At 43.9% G+C, this 19,461-nt stretch overlaps 1 protein-coding gene across 6 annotated transcripts; it reads left to right on the top strand.

Moving 5' to 3' along the window:
- The first annotated feature begins 912 nt into the window (after nt 1–912).
- ddx3xb (DEAD-box helicase 3 X-linked b) lies at nt 913–19,346 on the top strand. Of its 6 annotated transcripts, none has more exons than XM_045205622.1 (18): nt 913–1,669; nt 6,414–6,465; nt 7,177–7,227; nt 7,803–7,847; nt 8,905–9,229; nt 9,367–9,474; nt 9,644–9,743; nt 10,020–10,155; nt 10,331–10,527; nt 10,976–11,136; nt 12,468–12,612; nt 12,877–13,021; nt 14,014–14,064; nt 14,954–15,135; nt 15,365–15,482; nt 15,602–15,755; nt 15,927–16,060; nt 16,231–19,346. In XM_045205622.1, exons 1-18 carry the CDS (start codon nt 1,625–1,627, stop codon nt 16,314–16,316), a joined length of 2,235 nt encoding a protein of 744 aa, XP_045061557.1. In that variant the 5' UTR covers nt 913–1,624; the 3' UTR covers nt 16,317–19,346. The 6 variants fall into 6 exon arrangements, with proteins under 6 accessions (XP_045061557.1, XP_045061556.1, XP_045061558.1 ...); XM_045205621.1 differs by having other exon boundaries at nt 7,800–7,847; XM_045205623.1 differs by lacking the exon at nt 7,803–7,847.
- The last annotated feature ends 115 nt before the right edge of the window (nt 19,347–19,461 follow it).

The following is a 19,461-nucleotide window of genomic DNA, read 5'->3' as shown; positions in this document are numbered from 1 at the left end:
TATTGAGTAACCTTTCTTTTGCCCCCTTTAACCTTGTACTTGTCAATTTAATGAACCAAACAGACAAGCTTTACAACAGTTTATAAACCCCACTTTGGCTCATCCCTTCAGGGCGTCTGCTCAATCTGCCACAGTAGGCTTCCAACCACTGATCCACAGTCGGCCAACTTTACCCCAGTCCTATCCTCCTTCAATAGGAGGTGAAAAGCAAAAACGGACCCTAGATCTGCTCTTGAAGCAACACGGTCTAGCAGCCATTCTCTCAGCAGGCACTCTTTATTGTAGCTCATTCTCACCCGCAAGAGAAATGTCAAGAGGAGAATCTCAATTGCGTACTCCTTGCGTCCTTCTCAAAACCCATTGGATGAGAAAGCCAGAGGTCCCGCCCCTCTGACCTTCTCCTCCAATGGGTTTTGAGGAGGCGAGGAGAGCGGACAGGCGGAGTTGCAATTGATATTCTCCCAAGGACCGCTAGAAAGGCAGAGGGGATGTGGCGTTGACCTAATGAAACTTTACAGCTGTCATCCATTCCTCGAGTTCTACCTAATATGACACAATCAAAGTTCCTTGTCCAGTCAAAATCATGACTGTAGAATTATCAACACCACCGTTCAGGCCTGTCTGACTAAAACCAATGCAGCCAGGAGAGCCTCCAGCCAGTGACCTTGCTGTTTTCCATGCATCCACCGTGCACACTACCTCCTGTGCCATAGAGGTCCAGAACTCCTGGCAGAGACTTCAGGAGACCTACATTTTGGGACCCTTCATTCCCATAACGGGCGGCAGGTAGCTTAGTGGTTAAGAGCCTTGTGCCAGTAACCGAAAGGTCGCTGGTTCTCATCCCCGAGCAGACTAGGTGAAAAATCTGTCGATGTGCACTTGAGCAAGGCACTTAACCCTAATTGCTCCTGTAAGTCGCTCTGGATAAGAGCGTCTGCTAAATGACCAAATTATTATTTTTTATAACAAGGAGTGTCAGTACAGTAGCCTTCAGGCAGCCACCTGTTATGTCACAATGTGAAACAGCTGGATTAACAGCAGGGGAATACTACAAAAAGAGTAGGTTGGTGTTTGATTAAAAGGCTTACTTAAAAAAAAATGTTTTATTAACAAATATAACAGAAAATACTGTCTGGTGCAAAGTATGAGATATTGACTGTCATACACTACTGAATATCTTCAACTCCACTATGACGTTGTCGATGTTTACAACATCACAATTGAAAATGATGTCTAAATGTAGCCAGACTTTCAAAAACTTTTTGGAACGGGTGATAAAATGTCGCGATATGCGCAATGCCCTCCTCTCTGCTCTTTGTGGTTGTCTCAACCAATAAAATCTCACTCTGGGTTCCTGTTTCCAGCTTCCATTGCACCACCACCAGTTAGTAAGCGGTGTCGGTTTAAAGGCTACAGTCTACTTTAGACCACCGAAATATAGTGTCATGAAAATAAGCCGAAATAATTTACACTAACATAATATATCAACTGTATCTATACTGTTGATTAATTCTGAAATTGACAAAAGAAGAAAAGACGAGCGAAACCTAAGGGGTAGTCACAAACCGGCAAACAAAGAGATCCCTTTCTCGACGACAACATTTTTCCTCAATATTCTTTAGTTATGAGTCATGTGGCCGTCGAAAATATACACGGTCTAGAACAGCAGGTGAGTTTTTTTGTATTTTTTGTTTGTGTTCATATCTATAACATACGTAGAAATGAGTAGAACGAGTCTGAAAATGCAGTCGTGGACACCAAGCTAGCTGGTTAGCTTTGCTAGCTAGCTACGTTAGCTGTAACTGCGTGTGTTGTCTAATCTCTGGGTAAAATGGAGGCCGGTGGAGGATAATGGTTGGTGATGGCGGTGTTTCACGTTCAACAATGCAGCATTTCTCACAATTAGTTTGTTTTTCCTAGTTAACTATATCTCAAAGACATGCAATCTAAAACCTATGTTCAGTGTTGTGACATTCAACATAAATTTTTTTTCTTGCATTTATTCACTTGAGCTGATGATTGTTAGCCTGCTTGCTAGTTTGGCCTCTAGTTAGCTACCTACGCTAACATGAGAGCTAGCCGGCTACATTTTCTTCTGCGTCACTGTCACATTGTTTTAATCCCGAATGAACAAATCGTGTTCATGCTTTGCATATTTGCTGGCTAGCAACGACTGCATTGTTTGGTTTTGTGTTGTACTGTAGATTTTTTTGTTGACATGTTAAAGAACCTGTCATTGTTAAGTCATCCAGTTGTTTTTGTCACCTTTATGTAACGTTAGTCCAGCCGACAGTATCCACGAAAACACCCATTAATTTGATATCGAAGCATTATTAAAATATCTGAGTCTAGCTGTAACTGCATTTGTAAATGAAACATTGTCTGTGTTAAACATTGTCAACCATGGAAGATGAAACCTAACATAATTAGCTAACTATCATGACATTTTCTGATAGTCAGCAGCTGCATATTGGACATGTGCTTGGCAGTGTGAAAGGATGTCGGGTTGGTGGGGGCAAATTTATTTTGACACAGGAAATAAGACCCCTTTGAGCCATGTTGGTCACGCTCCTTGATAACCTGTGTTTGCCTGTCTGTTAAAACAAACGATTCGAGGTGAAGAACTTCGGTAGCACTATATAAATTGGAGCAGAGAAGAATCATTTTACATTTTAGTCATTTAGCAGACGCTCTTATCCAGAGCGATTTACAGTTAGTGAGTGCATACATTCTGTAATTTGAGTGTTTTGGTAGAGTGTTAGATGACGAAATTAAACGGTGGTTCTGGTGTTACACTTTGTATTCCATGTTATAGAGAAGCTTCCCAGGAGCACAGAATACTTTATTTCATGATGATAGGATTTACCATTGCTGAGATAAAATGTTCAAGTGTTCTAAAAAGGTCACGGACAGGTCAATGTTAATCCCGAGTCAATGGCACCAAATCACCTTTCTGGATTCTTAAATTAAACACATATTGGCCAATATCTCAAGATAGGGTGATTGGGACATTTTAATGGCTAATGTAGAACAGGTGATTCAAATAAAAGCACAACACGATCAATTTAAAATGCTAAATTGTGCAAATTAGGCACTTCATATGCAAACTAGACAGTACAGAATACATCATTACCGTAATTTAAGCCCAATGATTTAAAGTAGGGTGGTCATATTAACAATCTTCATGCTTTATACAAAAACAGTTAGGAAATTTTGAAAACAATTTATGAAATTAGCATACAAATTTTATACAACTTCATGCAATTTAGATACTTAATACACTCACTCACACAGCCCCTCCACCAACACACACCCAGCCTAAAGGCGTTTGCATGCTTCCCATCCGAAACCATTTGGAACAGTTCCTGCATTTATTATGACAACATTTTGTGATGTTTTTGTTCATTTTGGTGTGCAAGTTTTTTTTTTTGGCTGTTCATGCCCCTTCGTCTGTGATTGGTCAACAGTATGGATTCTTCAGTGAAGTGGTTGTTTTTTTTTCCACTTGAGAAATAATGCACCAAACATCTTAGTTAGATGTAATATTGCGTGACTAAGATATCTTCGGCAAAAACATCAGCATGAATTACAGATTTCTTGAGTTATCTATTTTGTATACTGGCTACGGCATCTCAAGATGGACAAAACGTACTATTGTAGCGCTTTTCTAGTTTTTCAAGCGAAGGTCTTTTAAGGGAGTATGTGAGCACACTCGTTCGGCTTGCCGACGCATGCAGAAGGCTTAAGACACATACTTCTCAGCATCCCCACACACTTACACAACACACACACACCAGATCACACACAGCCTAACACACATACACAGCCTAACACAGACGCACACTTCTCACTAAGTCTGAACTGTAACACAGAAAGCTACTAATCATTCCAAAATCATGGGCATTAATATGGAGTTAGTCCCTTTGCTGCTATAACAGCCTCCACTCTTCTGGGAAGGCTTTCCACTAGATGTTGGATCATTGCTGCGGGGACTTGCTTCCATTCAGCCACAAGCATTAGTGAGGTCGGGCACTGATGTTGGCCGATTAGGCCTGGCTCGCAGTCAGCGTTCCAATTCATCCCAAAGGTGTTCGATGGGGTTGGGTCAGGGCTCTGTGCAGGCCAGTCAAGTTTTTCCACAACGACCTCGACAAACCATTTCTGTATGGACCTCTGTTTGTGCACGGGGGTATTGTCATGCTGAAACAGGAAAGGGCCTTCCCCAAACTGTTGCCACGAAGTTGGAAGCACAGAATCGTCTACAATATCATTGTATGCTGTAGCGTTAAGATTTCCCTTCAATGGAACTAAGGGTCCTAGCCCGAACCATGAAAAACAGCTCCAGACCACTATTCCTCCTCCACCAAACTTTACAGTTGGCACTGCATTCGGGTAGGTAGCGTTCACCTGATATCCGCCAAACCCAGATTAGTCCGTCGGACTGCCAGATGGTGAAGCACGATTCATCAAACCAGAGAACGCGTTTCCACTGCTCCAGAGTCCAAAGGCGTCAAGCTGTACACCACTCCAGCCGATGCTTTGCGTTGCGCATGGTGTTCTTAGGCTTGTGTGCGGCTGCTCGGCCATGGAAACCCATTTCATGACGCTTGCAAAGAACAGTTCTTGTGCTGACGTTGCTTCCAGAGGCAGTTTGGAACTCGGTAGTGAGTGTTGCAACCGAGGACAGACAATTTGTATGCGCTACGCCCTTCAGCAGTCTCATTCTGTGAGGTTGTGTGGGCTACCACTTCGCGGCTGAGCCGTTGTTGCACCTAGGCATTTCCACTTTACAATAACAGCACTTACAGTTGACCGGGGCAAGACTTGCAGGGCAAAAATTTAACAAAATGACTTGTTGGAAAGGTGGCATCCTATGACAGTGCCACGTTGAAAGTCACTGAGCTCCTCAGTAAGGCCATTCTACTGCCAATGTTTGTTTTCAAAACGATTTATGTATTTTGACGACCACATTGACACTTAGTGAAAACAGATTTGTTTACTGCGTTTAATTTTTAAAAAATATTCTCACATAGCGTCCATTATTTGTCCCGTCACCTAACACCCTCGTTTTGGGTCTGCATTCCTGTAGCCTATTGGCAGTTTTGGGCGTCTACCTTGTGAGAAAGTATCTCTGGTTGCTTGCAAAGGTACACCCACAGTTGACTGCTCTGCAAAATGTACAGTTGAAACTACTACTGTAATTGGATTGAGGTGGTGGGGGGCAACAAAACTAGACAGGGGAGTTCGTTGCTTCACATATGTGTAATGGGGGAAGCACTTTAGTATAAGGGATATGCATGTCTTTCTGCTTTCTGGAGATCAACAGTTTTGGGTCACACTTTATTTGGATAGTGCATCTCTACAGATGGTCACTATCTGTTGATAAGCAACTGCATGCTAAGGTTAGGGTAAGGTTTGTCCTCCTCCCAGAGTGCAAGGAACCTTGGCGTGACCCTGGACAACACCCTGTCGTTCTCCGTCAACATCAAAGCGGTGACCCGATCCTGCAGGTTCATGCTCTACAACATTCGCAGAGTACGACCCTACCTTTACACAGAAAGCGGCACAGGTCCTAATCCGGGCACTTGTCATCTCCCGTCTGGATTACTGCAACTCGCTGTTGGCTGGGCTCCCTGCCTGTGCCATTAAACCCCTACAACTTATCCAGAACGCTGCAGCCCGTCTGGTGTTCAACCTTCCCAAGTTCTCTCATGTCACCCTGCTCCTCTGCACACTCCACTGGCTTCCAGTTGAAGCTTGCATCTACTACAAGACCATGGTGCTTGCCTACGGAGCCGTGAGGGGAACGGCACCTCCTTACCTTCAGGCTCTGTTCAGACCCTACACCCAAACGAGGGCACTACGTTCATCCACCTCTGGCCTGCTAGCCCCCTACCTCTTACGGAAGCACAGTTCCCGCTCAGCCCAGTCAAAGCTATTCGCTGCTCTGGCACCCCAATGGTGGAACAAGCTCCCCTACGACGCCAGGACAGCGGAGTCACTGACCACCTTCCGGAGACACTTGAAACCCTACCTCTTTAAGGAATACCTGGAATAGTATAACAGTAATCCTTCTACCCCCCCTACTCCCCCCCCATAAAAAAAAAAAAAAAAAAAAAAAAAAAAAAAAAAGTGGTTGTCCCACTGGCTATCCTAAGTTCAATGCACCAATTTGTAAGTCGCTCTGGATAAGAGCGTTTGCTAAATGACTTAAATGTTTAGGGTTAGGATAAGTGTTGGGTTAGTAGATGGTTAGTTGAAATGTTACTGTAGAGCATCTATAGATGGAATATCCAAATAAAGTGTCACCCTTTGTCTTGCAGCTTACTGTCCCATATGCATGTTTAGAATTACATTTATCCGTAACGGTGTTTACCGTAGTACTTAACTGTGCGTTTCATTTTCTATTTCAGCTTGCTGTCCTAGGCTTGAACAATGCTGACGGGCAGGGCGGGGGCACTGGCAGTAAGTAATCTCTACTCTCTGAGCCAAAGGACATCTAGGTTGTGTTATGGTGATCAGTTTCTTTTATGATCACTTGGTCTGAAGCAGGCCTCACTCTTCTCCTTTCCTTCAGGGCCATTGGGTGGTTCAAGGACTGAAAATAACCCCACCAGATGGCCTTTTTAATGGATAGTTAGTTCATCCCCCAAAGTCAAAAACTTGTCAGATGTTTTCAGACCTCAGAAGTGGTCTGAAGTCGAGCTGAGTTGGTATTCTGCAGGAATCTGCAGATAAATGATAGAAAAGGAAAGATTGGTACCGTCCAATCACAGGCCCACGAAACATCCCAGTCCTGACATCACTGGCCTTTGTGGGAAAGAGACTAGTGTATGGAGCTTTAAACTATTGGGACTGCCTCGCATCTCCAGTGTTCATTTAGGTCTAAGATGCCATCAAAGGATTTTAATTTCACTTATTTATTTTGAGCCAATTCATGCTCTTATCATTTATGAAATAGCATAAACGGCATTTAAGATTTCAGTTCCTCATTTGGGGTACTAGATTGTAAATATTTTTTTTTTTAATCAAACAGGCCAGATAGGCTAATTAATCCCTATTAAATTTAAGGGATTGAGACATCCCTAGAATAAGACTAGGAACCCATTAGACCTGTGAAGTGCTTGTCAGTTTGTGTACAGTACTGCCCTTGTGTTCACAAGTCTGTCTCTCTAGGGACCTGTTACATTCCACCTCATTTACGGAACCAAGAGGCTTCCAAAAATGGTAAGTGTCCCCCCCCCATTAACACTACCACCTCTATGAGGTATGCCAGTTGGACACCATTAAAATGCCCTGGCCCCCTAGTGGTCAATAATGCCGTAATGCATTGTAGTGACCCATAATAAACGTTTCACTAAATTGATTGAGCTAGCAACAATGCTGTAAAATTCCCTGAACTAAAAAGAAGTCAATTAGCTTTAGTTTTATCTTGACAATTTATTCACGCCGGGCTGGGACAAGGTCAGAGAGAGTGTGACCAGGATGTGTTGATTTTCTCCACCAGTTTGAAACAAACAGTGGCGAAGGTTGCGTTAAAATCCCCATCTTATATAGCCAGCCGCTTGTTTTTATCTCATCCCAAATCACACTACAGGAAGAAAGACAAAACCGTGCTTGTCCAATGTCCTAGAGTCCATTTTGTGACAGCATCTGGGAACTGCTTTGACAAACCATTTTCATGCTCTTACTGGCAACCATTCGCAGTACATCAGCAGCATGTTTTCATCAGGAAGCCTGTTTTTTCATTACCCCCCTCCCCCCCATGACATTGTGTTGGTTTTTTCTTTTTCTTACAGCAGATGCTTTCTCTAGACCGAGTGCTTTTTCAATGGCACCAAGAAGCTGTAAGTCCCTTTTCAGACCGCTCTTTGGCTGAGGGAAGCTCTGGCGTTTTTTTTATTTAAAATGTTATCTTTATTTTATTCTGCATGTTTTAATTAATTGGTCTCACTCAATTCCATTAGAAAACAAGGCCACGCTGCTTTTCGACAAGGGGACTGGAGGCTCTCAAATTACATATTTAAAACCAAATTCCCATGGGTGAAACTGGCTTTTTCCTGCATTAAGGGTGTTGGCATCCGCTCACATGCTTACATTTTGTTCAAACAAAAACAGCCTCCATTAGCTATGTCATTCCAACACACTGCTTAATTGCAAGGTTTCTATTTATTTGTGTGTGGAATTTAAAGTGGTAGGTATTAGGAAATTAATGCTGCTTGCATAAAGAATGTTCCTTAATCGGGATCCTAGTTAATGAGCCAAATGATTGACTTGTGAAGACTGTACGTTTTTATTGTATGGATTGCTCATCATCGTTTACTGGGAAAATGAGCCAGGTCCTTTAAGTTTAAGTTCTGGGATATTGGTAGCTATGTTGTAACAGTACACTTTGTGTTGTAACTGACACACAAATATTTCCCTTTTCAGAGGCATCCATGCAGTAACAATTGGTGGGTGTCTGGGATGTGAAAGTCAAAGGAACCAAGAAGGGCGTGGTTCCATTTTGCCCCTAACCCCTACTAGCTATAAAGGACCTCAACACGTTTCTTACAGCCATCCAGGTCTTTCTAATCTGTGAACATAGAAAGGCTAGTGGCTGAAATGGAACTAGGCCTACTTGGTCCAAATCTCTTTTCCTACAGGGTCCATTACTGCCAACCGCCGTTGTGCCCTTGAGCAAGGCACTTTACCTCTATGTGCTGCTCTGCCGCTGCCCCTGTGTTGCTCCCAGCCTGTGTTGTCAGTCAGGTTGGGTACTGTGACAGCAAAAACTAAGGAATATCTGTGAAATGGACCAATAAACAAAGTATTGTATTGACTGCGTATGCGGAAGAAACCCATTTGTACTATGAAAGTCACCCATCATGTCTCCCCCCTTTTTCTTTTCTGTTTTTACCCAAGATGCGCTTGGAGGTTGGGACGGCGGACGCAACAACGGCTTTGTGCAAAATGGTTACCATGACAACCGCATGAATGGGGGCAACAGGTACAACAGCGGCCCGCCTCGCATGGAGAGAGGCAGGGGCGGCGGAGGTTTCCGCGGCGGCAGGGGCGGGTCCTACAACCCGGTCCAGCCCATGCAGAACGCTGGCGTGTTCGGCGTCTACGACAACAAAGATGGCGGCGGCTGGAACACGGCTAAAGACGCCTACACCAGCTTCAGCGCACGTCCCGACAGGGGGAAGTCTGCTTTCTTCAACAACGGCGGGAGTGCGTCCCGAGGAAGGTGAGATGACTAGAGAATTCAAGTCCTTAGCCAATTCTAGACAGCTCTCAGGTTCCTCAGAGTTCAGTGCTGTACCATGAGTCAACTCGTTAGCAAGCTAGCTTTCCTGACCCCTATGGTTATGTTGTGGTTGACAGTTACCAGCGTGGAGGGTTCGGAGGCAGTGGAAACGGACGCTGGGTGGAGGAGTCCAGGGATGACGAGGACTGGTCCAAACCCACTCAGGCCAATGAGCGCCTGGAACAGTGAGTAGTAACCTAACCCCACCCCCTTTCTGCAATAATGAGGAGTTACCAATGTCATTTTACGATACATCACTATCCCTATCCTTTATCAATATCCCCTCTCGTTAAAATGATCAAGTATACCTTTCTCTGTCGCTTTCCTGAACTCCGTGTTTCTGCTTCTCCCCAGGGAGCTGTTCGCTGGAGGCAACACAGGGATTAACTTTGACAATTACGACGACATTCCCGTTGAGGCCACTGGCCAAAACTGCCCCCATCACATTGACAGCGTGAGTCCCCATGTATTCTAGTCAACTAACCCTGTCTCAAGTCCAGAAGCCCTCATGTCCTATTAGTCAGCATTTTGTTAGTAGTATTCAAAACCAGAAACGTTTCCCAAAGGATCTACTGAGCAGCTTGTGTGGTGCTGTGTTGTTCCCCCTGCACACAGTGACCTGTCTCCTACTATACTGGTCCCCCCACTACCGGCAGGGACGCTGAAACACAGTTGAGTGAAAACTGTTTGGCATTCATTTGATTGACTGTGGTTTGTTTTTGTATTTCAGTTCCAAGACATAGAGATGGGAGAGATCATCATGAGTAACATTGCCCTGACCCGCTACAATCGGCCCACTCCGGTCCAGAAGTACGCCATTCCAATCATCAAGAACAAGAGGGACCTGATGGCCTGCGCCCAGACAGGTTAGAACCACAACTAGAACCAGAACAAACTAGAACCAGAACAAACTAAAACCAGAACCACTCTAAATTGGATTGGTCTGGAGAGCTATATGTAAATATGATGTACAACAAATGTATTGTACTGTAGTTGATTTTAAGTATATGTATATGACTAATATAAACTGTGGTCTCTCAGGTTCTGGTAAGACTGCAGCATTCCTGTTGCCTGTACTGAGTCAGATCTACACTGAAGGGCCAGGAGAAGCTGTGGTTGCCCAGAAGTCTGGAGGACAGGACAATGGAAAGTATGGTCGCCGTAAGCAGTACCCCCTCGCTCTGGTCCTGGCCCCCACCAGAGAACTGGCCCTGCAGATCTACGAAGAGGCCAGAAAGGTAACCAACTGCACCCCTCTCACCTGGGACATCCACCTCACACAAGAGGATATTCAGCAATACACATGCATGCTGACCCACCCACACAGTGTAACCACACACAGAGAGGACAGACATCCCATCAGCATCAATAGCAGCTAGGTCGGTAGCCGTCTGCCAGGGGGCCTCTGTCTCTTTGTCTCTTGTGTTTTTGTGTTGACGGCCAACCAGCCAAGGTTGGGATCAGGGAACTGCAGTGTAACACACAATCATTGTTTGTGTTCTCCTTTCTCTACCCTTTCCCTGCCTTCTCTCTCTTTGTACCCCATATTCACCCTCTCCCTTCTTTCTTTTTACTGCCCCTATATCAATTCCCCCTTTCCCCTCCGTCTTCCCTGCTCTCTCTACCTCTCCTTTACTTCATGTCTTTCCTTCATCTCCTCTCTTCCACCCTGCTCTCCTGCTGTAGTTTGCGTACCGGTCCCGTGTGCGTCCCTGTGTGGTGTACGGAGGGGCTGACATCGGCCAGCAGATCAGAGACCTAGAGCGAGGCTGTCACCTGCTGGTGGCTACACCTGGACGCCTTGTGGACATGATGGAGAGAGGCAAGATTGGCCTCGACTACTGCAAGTGAGTAGACTTACAACAATCAGTCTGTATTGGTGACAAACTGAGCTGTCCCAGACATAACATTTGGTTCTTGACTTCATTGGTTTTGAAAAGTCACTAGACATTTTACGTAAAGGAATTACCTAGATTAATAACCTAAGCCCTATTCGCATAGGATTCGTTTTACTAGGGGAGATAGGGTTATGTAATTATGTGCACAAGCACAAATTGCCACATCCGTAATTTAAGTCCCGTCCGAATCTTCCATGTCGGTCATTTTTACATAGCAGGAGAGTAATAAATCCAGCCGGAAAAACTTTGGACCAACTCCAAGGTCCTCTGATAATACTAGTCCTGTGCCAATTGACATCCCTGTCTTGTGAGAGAAATGTATGGAGTTTGACAGGTGTTGCTTGTGGTTTGAGCAAGAAAACAATAACTGATTAGTTAAATTGTTTAAAATAAAGTGTTGCACGTAGTGTGTATATATATATATATATATATATATATATATATATATATATTATATATATAATATATATATATATGAAGGGCCTGTATCAACTTTCACAGTGAATGATTTTGTTCATAGGTTTTGTGCCAATGAATTGAATATCGCGAAATGCGTCTGAAAATGTTGTTGTTGCATATTTAATGCAACCCTTGCTGTTAATAGATCGCAAAGCAGCATTACAACTGAGCTAAACTTTTGGAAGTGACAAGTTCACTTTCTCATCCATAGCCTAAAAATGCATCTCAAGTGTGCTGTTTAGCTCACATCTGCAGGCTGGGGGGCATTTAGAACATCATCTACTGCGGATTGCTAAAATATCCTAAAGATTATGATCGCACTTCCTCAATCCAAAGGTGGTTTGGTATGGTTTAGGAACTTGGGAGCCAAGCTGTAGTTGTCAGTGTAGCCTGTTTTCACCTGGACATGTTGAGATATCTTCACGCCTAGAAAAAACCCTCCAGGCTTCCGTCATAACTGTCAATTTATTGAGAAAAATTACGAATTACAGGGGGCCGTTTGGGAAAAGAAATGTGAATCGTCCTCTGGAATAAGACATTCTGGGGTAATAATTACATAACGTTCTCTAGTAATCCTTGTTCCGTGCAAATAGAGCTCTAGATGAATTGCGTACATGTGGGCAATATGATTCATTCCACCTAGTCTATCAGAGCGCAAGCAAGAGCTGAGACCGTATTGCTTACCCCAGCACTAACTCTCCTGATGCAGCTTATCAAACGATTGATTAGTTGGCCTACTGGGCAGGAAAGCAATCCTACACACCCAGAGTCTGACTATGATGGGAAAACATGTCTACAGCCAATACCTGTCTGTCTGTTAGCTACCTGGTGCTGGATGAGGCTGACCGGATGTTGGACATGGGTTTTGAGCCCCAGATCAGACGCATTGTGGAGCAGGACACCATGCCCCCTAAAGGTGTTCGCCAGACCATGATGTTTAGCGCTACCTTCCCCAAGGAGATCCAGGTATATATACACACACACATCGTGTTAAACTCCACTTTTCCCAAGGAGATCATGTTACATGGACAATAATTGTTACTCGCCAGTCCCCACAAATGCTTATGTATTTGTCAAAAGTATTGTGCTAAATGAGGAAAGAAGGAAGGTGTTATTTGTCCTGTCTCTCTATGGTCCTGTATTAACCCACCTCTCCACACACTAATTCAATAAACTATCCTCCATGTTGGCTCCAAATGCTCTACAACTAAACACTAACCCCTCTGTCAGATCCTGGCGCGTGACTTCCTGGAGGAGTACATCTTCCTGGCGGTGGGACGCGTGGGCTCCACCTCCGAGAACATCACCCAGAAGGTGGTGTGGGTGGAGGACGGTGACAAGAGGTCCTTCCTCCTGGACCTGCTCAACGCTACAGGTAACTACCTCGACTATACCTGCCACTGACTCAACCCCCTCTCCTGTCCCCGTCTGTGTTAGTGTGGGTTACTTACTATAACTTTTACTGGTAGTGCAGGGTTTCTCAAAGCTCATCCTGGGGACTCTCTGACTTTGTGTTCTGGATTTTACTCCAATTGAGCAACAATTTTATATACATTGATATGATGTGCTTGGTAAGGGCATTCAGTTATCTGAAGGACGCTTTGATTGGTTGAAATTTGTTTGAAATGAAAACCTGCATGGACAGTGGGTGTTTGAGGACTGGAGTTGAGAAACCCTGTGTGTTTGTGAATATGTTGGGCTAGGTGGAATCTGCAACGGCAGGATTTCCCCAAATCAGCTGTCTTGATTGAAATCAAACTAAATCCTGACGCTAGTAATTTGTTTCATTGATTGAATATGCAGACAAGTCTTTAATAGGACAACTTCCCAGCAGATTCCACCTGCTCCAAATGCTAGGATAGTTCCTGATTTTTAAATCTTGTTAGATGTAAGCTATAGATCTTAGAAAATGGGTAACCATTCAGCTGTGATGATTGCGTTAGGTATTCTGTTCTTTCAGATGGTCATAAGCCTGGGTCGTGTTCAGTGGGCAGTTTTTGTGTCTGTTGAACGCGACCCAGTGTTGGTAGTGTCATAGGGTTAGATGTGAGGTGAAGACTTGTACTCTATCCTTAGCTTAGGTATGTTGGCTATCATAAACTGACCCTACCTAGTATCCCCAAACCCCAGTTACTCCTATGCAGAGCCATGTACACACAGAGTTCAGGAAACCGTCCTCCATGTTGGCACCAAATGTTCCACAACAATAACATTCTAATAATGGGGTCGTATTGGAACTTGTTGGTACCATTAATGGCGGCCATTGAGTTTGCTGAACTCTGTTGGCTAGCCTCCCCCTTTTTTAATGTCACTTATGAACTGTTGAAACTGCAATGAGTTTATCATCGGGTTTGGTTTTATCCAAAGTCATTCCGAGCGAAGTTCAGGACAATGCAGGTGAAAACATAGAGAAACCTGGTAAGTAGGAATTTATTATTACTAAAGTGGATGTAGAAGCTTGTATCTCATTTCATATTTCAGTTGTTTATTGATTTATTGCTTGGCCTGTATTGGTTACCCATATTAGTCATCCATTTGTGTCCAGACGAGAAGGTCCCGTTGGTGCTGATCAGCCATCTAGTGTGGTTGTCATTGGGAGGTCATTCACTGTTGTTTTGAAGGGTATTGTCTCCTTTGTGTGGGGGTTTGAATTGGGAATCGGTGACTGTTGATTTGTTTAGGCCACATCCTGCTTGCTACTGCAACCCTATGCCATTTCCTACGCTTATGCTTTTGTTGTGATGGCCATGGCAGCTTGCAAAACGTACACTGCAGGTAGAAAACCAATAACATGATTCACTATTCTACCAGATGGAGAATCATGTATGTTCTAACATATCTCTATCTGAATGTGCTGTAACATTTTAAACCTTTTGAAGAAGCCCTCTGGTCATCATGCATCATGACTCACTATCGAGTAGCCCGACAAAGCTTAAGATAAGCAGCTTTTCTATACCAGAGCCTCCATCTCTTGGCAACACTATGGATGTTTCTCCTCACTAAACACCCCTGGTGATTCATCCCCTGCCTCCCCCTCCTCCTCTCTCAGATCCACAGCCACACGGGGTAGTGGGTAGATGTTGTTTCCATACTTGTAATGTCTTCCCTGGGGCTCGTTTAGGAGGGTACTGAGCAAGCGCTGAACGTTGCAGATAGGAATGCCACGAATAGACCTGATGCTAACACTCCATGTCAGAAACGGAGGCCATGTCTGTTATACAGAATCTGAACATTCCACATTGTTGTGCCCTATTGAACGCGGGCCCAGGTTAAGCAGTGACTCACCTGTCTTCCTTCTCTTCCCCAGGTAAAAACTCTCTGACACTGGTGTTTGTGGAAACCAAGAAGGGAGCGGACGCCCTGGAGGACTTCCTGTACCGCGAGGGTTACGCCTGCACCAGTATCCACGGCGACCGCTCCCAGAGGGACCGAGAGGAGGCTCTGCACCAGTTCCGCTCGGGACGCTGCCCCATCCTGGTCGCCACGGCAGTGAGTCAGCAAGCGGACATTTTGGTTTAAATTCTACAGCTCTGTGATGCGTAAAACATATCTGTTAAACTATAAAGCCAATCACAGTAGCTCTTTGGCCTCCTACTGTTCAAGGCCTGGCGCTTGTTTTGCAATATGGTTGCAAGTTGGGGTCGTTTTATAAAGGGAGCTAACAAACTTCTGTTCAAACAAGATAAATATAGTTGTATTCTACTGTCTCTTTTACCAGGTGGCTGCCCGTGGCCTGGACATCTCCAACGTGAAGCACGTCATCAACTTTGACCTGCCCAGCGATATAGAGGAGTACGTCCACCGTATAGGCCGTACTGGACGCGTGGGCAACCTGGGTAAGCGCCTCTACAAAGTTCAAGAACTCTGAACTCACCACTCAGCAAAACGTAACACAATGTTTTTTTTATTTAGATAACTACTTGACTGTAACATGGTGAACCCTGTCCTCTCCCAGGTCTGGCCACATCGTTCTTCAACGATAAGAACGGCAACATCACCAAGGACCTTCTGGACATCCTGGTGGAGGCCAAACAGGAAGTACCCTCCTGGCTGGAGAGCCTGGCCTATGAACACCAGCACAAGAGCAACACCCGCGGACGCTCCAAGAGGTACACATGCTTACCCACGCACACATGCTTACACACACACGCTTACACACACACGCTTACACACACACACTCCTACATAAATGAGCAGAAGTATTAGGGGTTAAAGACATTATTGGTTACATTCTCTTTCACTCTCTTAATCACTGACTGACTCACCCTCTCTGTGTTTAGGTTCAGCTCTGGTGGCTTCGGAGCCAGGGACTACCGTCAAACCAGTGGCGGCGGCAGCACTGGAGGGTTCGGGGGTCGCGGTGGACGCCAGCCCGGTGGACACGGAGGAAACCGTGGATTCGGCGGCGGCGGTGGTAAGAGTCCGTTAACCTCACAATGGAGCAACATTTGGGCATAAATATTACTGTTGGTCTATCCCACAGTTCTTAGGACACAAGTCGAAGAGTTGGTGTTTAATTCCAACCATGCTGCAACACTGTCCTTGTTCTCTTTCTAACACTGTCCTGATCCCCCCCCATCACAGGTGGCTTTGGAGGCAACTTTTACAGCAGTGATGGCTATGGAGGAAACTACTCTCATCAGGGGGGAGTGGACTGGTGGGGCAACTAAACATCCCTCCAACCCTATCCCCCTCTACCTCCACCCTCCCTCCACCATCGCAGTGGGCCGCGCCACGCCAAACTCACTGATAAGGAAACCACATGTGTAACCTAAGCCAGACTATATAAACCCCCGTGTAGCTTCCAAACAGACTGCAGTACATTACCAGCTGTGATTCTCTGACCGCTTTTCCAAAAAATGGAGCTGAGAGACAGGGGACCGAGAGGACAGCTGACCAATAGGACAGCTGGAGCCACTGAGAGATTCCTAAAGAAACATGGCAACGCCAGGCTCCGGAATCATCGTGTGGTCGCCTGTAGTGACAATAGCGTATTTAGGATCTTGGGACTTGCAGTTTTTTTTTTTCTCTTCACTACAACTGCTTTTTCTTTCTTTGTAACAAAAAAATCTGAGGATCATTTGTCTGTGAATGTACTGTGCCTTTAACAATTAGATTTGTTTTATCTGTATTTTATTTTAAGCGTCATAACTGGCTAAAACCTGGCCAACAAGAACTAAATTATATATTTTTGTTTATTTTGGGGTTTAAATGTGTTTTTGTTATTTTATTCGGAAGGAAAACAAAATAAGCTTGAACTAAATATCAAACCTTGGCAAACACTGAGATGACATGACTTTTGAGTGAGTCATTTGTCCATTTGAGCTTCAAATTTGTCACAGGGTAATCTGATGGCTCAAACTAGCTCCGACCGCATGTTGCAGCCATCCTAGGAGAATTCCACTATAGGTTTTCAAACCCTTGTGTGACAAAAGTGCACTTCAAGGAAAAAAAGAGTTCAAAATATTTTTCGCTCACTCTATCCTGGAGAGGAATATGGTAGTCTTCACTAAACGAGCCATTCCAGTTCTACGATTTTAAAATTGAATATTTAAATGTAAATGGTATGTCCATACATACAAGCTATTTGAGCAACTCGATGCTCAAACTTCAGTTCCCTACTTACAAATTGACTTGGCATTGTGGCACCTAGTGAAGCAACTTCTTCTAGCTGCCTGGTGGGTGAATTTTGTTTTTGATTGAGCTTTTTTACTTAAACATTTTGAAGGATGGCAATTGACAAATATCCATCCTTCTGAGAGAATGTTTCTTAAAATTGTCAACAATTCTTAAACAGCGCTTGCCATATTGAAAGTGAAGTTCGAATGGTTGCCATAGGACCACACAGTAACCTGGGTGGCTTTGCTTTTTGTCAAGGTCATCCCGGGATGAAATACGCATGCAAGTGTTGTTGTTTTTTGGTCAAGGAGTTTTAAAAAATGCAAAAGGAAATTCTGCAGCAGGCTTTTATTTCATTACAAAACGTTGTTCTCTTACACCTTAATTTAGTTCTCTTTTTCAAGCTGCGTTCGAATCCGAAGGACATTCTCGGGTTAACTGTTTAAAGACACAAGCTCTTCCTCCTCGGAGAGCGTAGGAAGGTCAAAGGTCAGAAGTTAAGGTTCAGGGGTCAGCGATGTACAGGCGAGCAAACTGAACTGCACATGTAGCAAAGGGTGATGGGAAGTGCAGTTTATTTACCAGTGCACCATTTTAAGAGGCAATGAGGTTTTCCTGTGTATGCTGGCTGGTGAATCTAGCCCACGTGACCCGGCCAAAGACTGGGTGCTTTATCTAGCCTTCATTACTGACACAGAACCAATGCAGCTATTCTTCCCTTTGTGGGGTAGGGTTGAGCCGCCTTGATGTAAAACTACTGGCCAGTTTACTACTATAACTGGCATCCAGGCTTCCTTCTTATATAGGAGGGAGGCCCAACTTTGGCAAGAAAATGGCATTTAAGTGCAATAGATAAATATATATTCTCAAAGTGTGTCTGTCGTGCCTTGACATTTTGAATAAATAACAATGACGTGGTGGTTATGAAGCAGATGCACTGACAGTATTGTGTAAACTTAAGATTGAATGGTGCTACTTAAGTTAGGTCTAGGCCCCTTTGTGATGTTATTTAATGGCCATCAAGTTTTCCAAAAAAAACATTTTATTGCACATCTAGAGTTTTATATAAATGTCTTGAGTGTGTGTGTCCTTAAAGCTTCCGAATTTTGTGTGTGAGGAGATTGTGAAAAACGCAGCTTGTTTACGAAAGGGGAAAGGTTATCACTATTTAAACCAGGATTTATTTGGGACCAGGGGTTAGTTCAGTAGCAGTCTGAGAATTGAGCTATTTGCACACAGATTACTAGATTCTACTTTTGCTGCTAGTTTGTGTAATTTATTAAGCATTTTTGAGAAATATTTATTTTTATAAGCCTAAAAAGTGATAGTTTAAGAAACTTGACCAAAAGACAGTACAAAAACACTGGCACTTGAATGTTGAATGTCACCGGTATGCGTGGAAATTTATATTTTTCGGGGTAGTGTGAGCTTTTTAATGTCAAAGTCATATTGGACTCAATCAATCCACACCTGTTACTTCTAATGCTGGCCTAATGGTCACACCGTCTAATCAACCTTAACGTTTAATTGGCGAACAAAATTCTAAACAAACCAATGCCAAGGTTTGGATAAAAGTGATAAAATCCATTTTCTAAAAAAAATATTGTACCAGTGCAAAAAGTGTCCGGATTCTCTCCAATTCAATTTGTTTTCCCTTGTTTTTGAGGTATTTTTTTCCTCTCCCAGCGAATGTCTGGCACATGGCAATCTTAAGGAAAAAAAACATGTGGTTCTGCTCTGTTGTCGTATTTGCATATTTGGGCCTCAGTGTGTGTGTGTTCTGTGGAGTGTGTGGTGAGTCTTAGCCGGATCAATGAGTCTTACAGTAACAGTGGCTGACTGATGAGTCTGAAAAGTAAAGGTTTGGATGAAACGTATGAATGGAAATCTGAAGCTGTAGAGAGGAGAGATTGAAGTGCTTTCGGATGGCCAGACACTCCCCTGAACGCCACGGAGTCGCCCATTAGTTTGTATTTGCTTTATGTACTAGTTTAGAGGCTGTGCACTGCACGAGAAAAGACTTCTGTGCATTTATTGTATGATTTTACCAAAATTAAAAGTTTTGACTTGCAAATACTTAACCAACTGTTTTGTATTTTGTCTTTGAATATCATGTGTAGGCATGTGTCCATAGCTTAATATTTAACATTCAAGTCGGCACTATATTAATGTTATTTATTGACAATGAAAAATATT

The sequence above is a fragment of the Coregonus clupeaformis genome, chromosome 20 (genome assembly GCF_020615455.1).
Source record: "Coregonus clupeaformis isolate EN_2021a chromosome 20, ASM2061545v1, whole genome shotgun sequence".
Taxonomy (NCBI): domain Eukaryota; kingdom Metazoa; phylum Chordata; class Actinopteri; order Salmoniformes; family Salmonidae; genus Coregonus; species Coregonus clupeaformis.
Note: the sequence above shows the minus strand (reverse complement) of the source record. Positions and strands in the feature narration are given on the sequence as shown.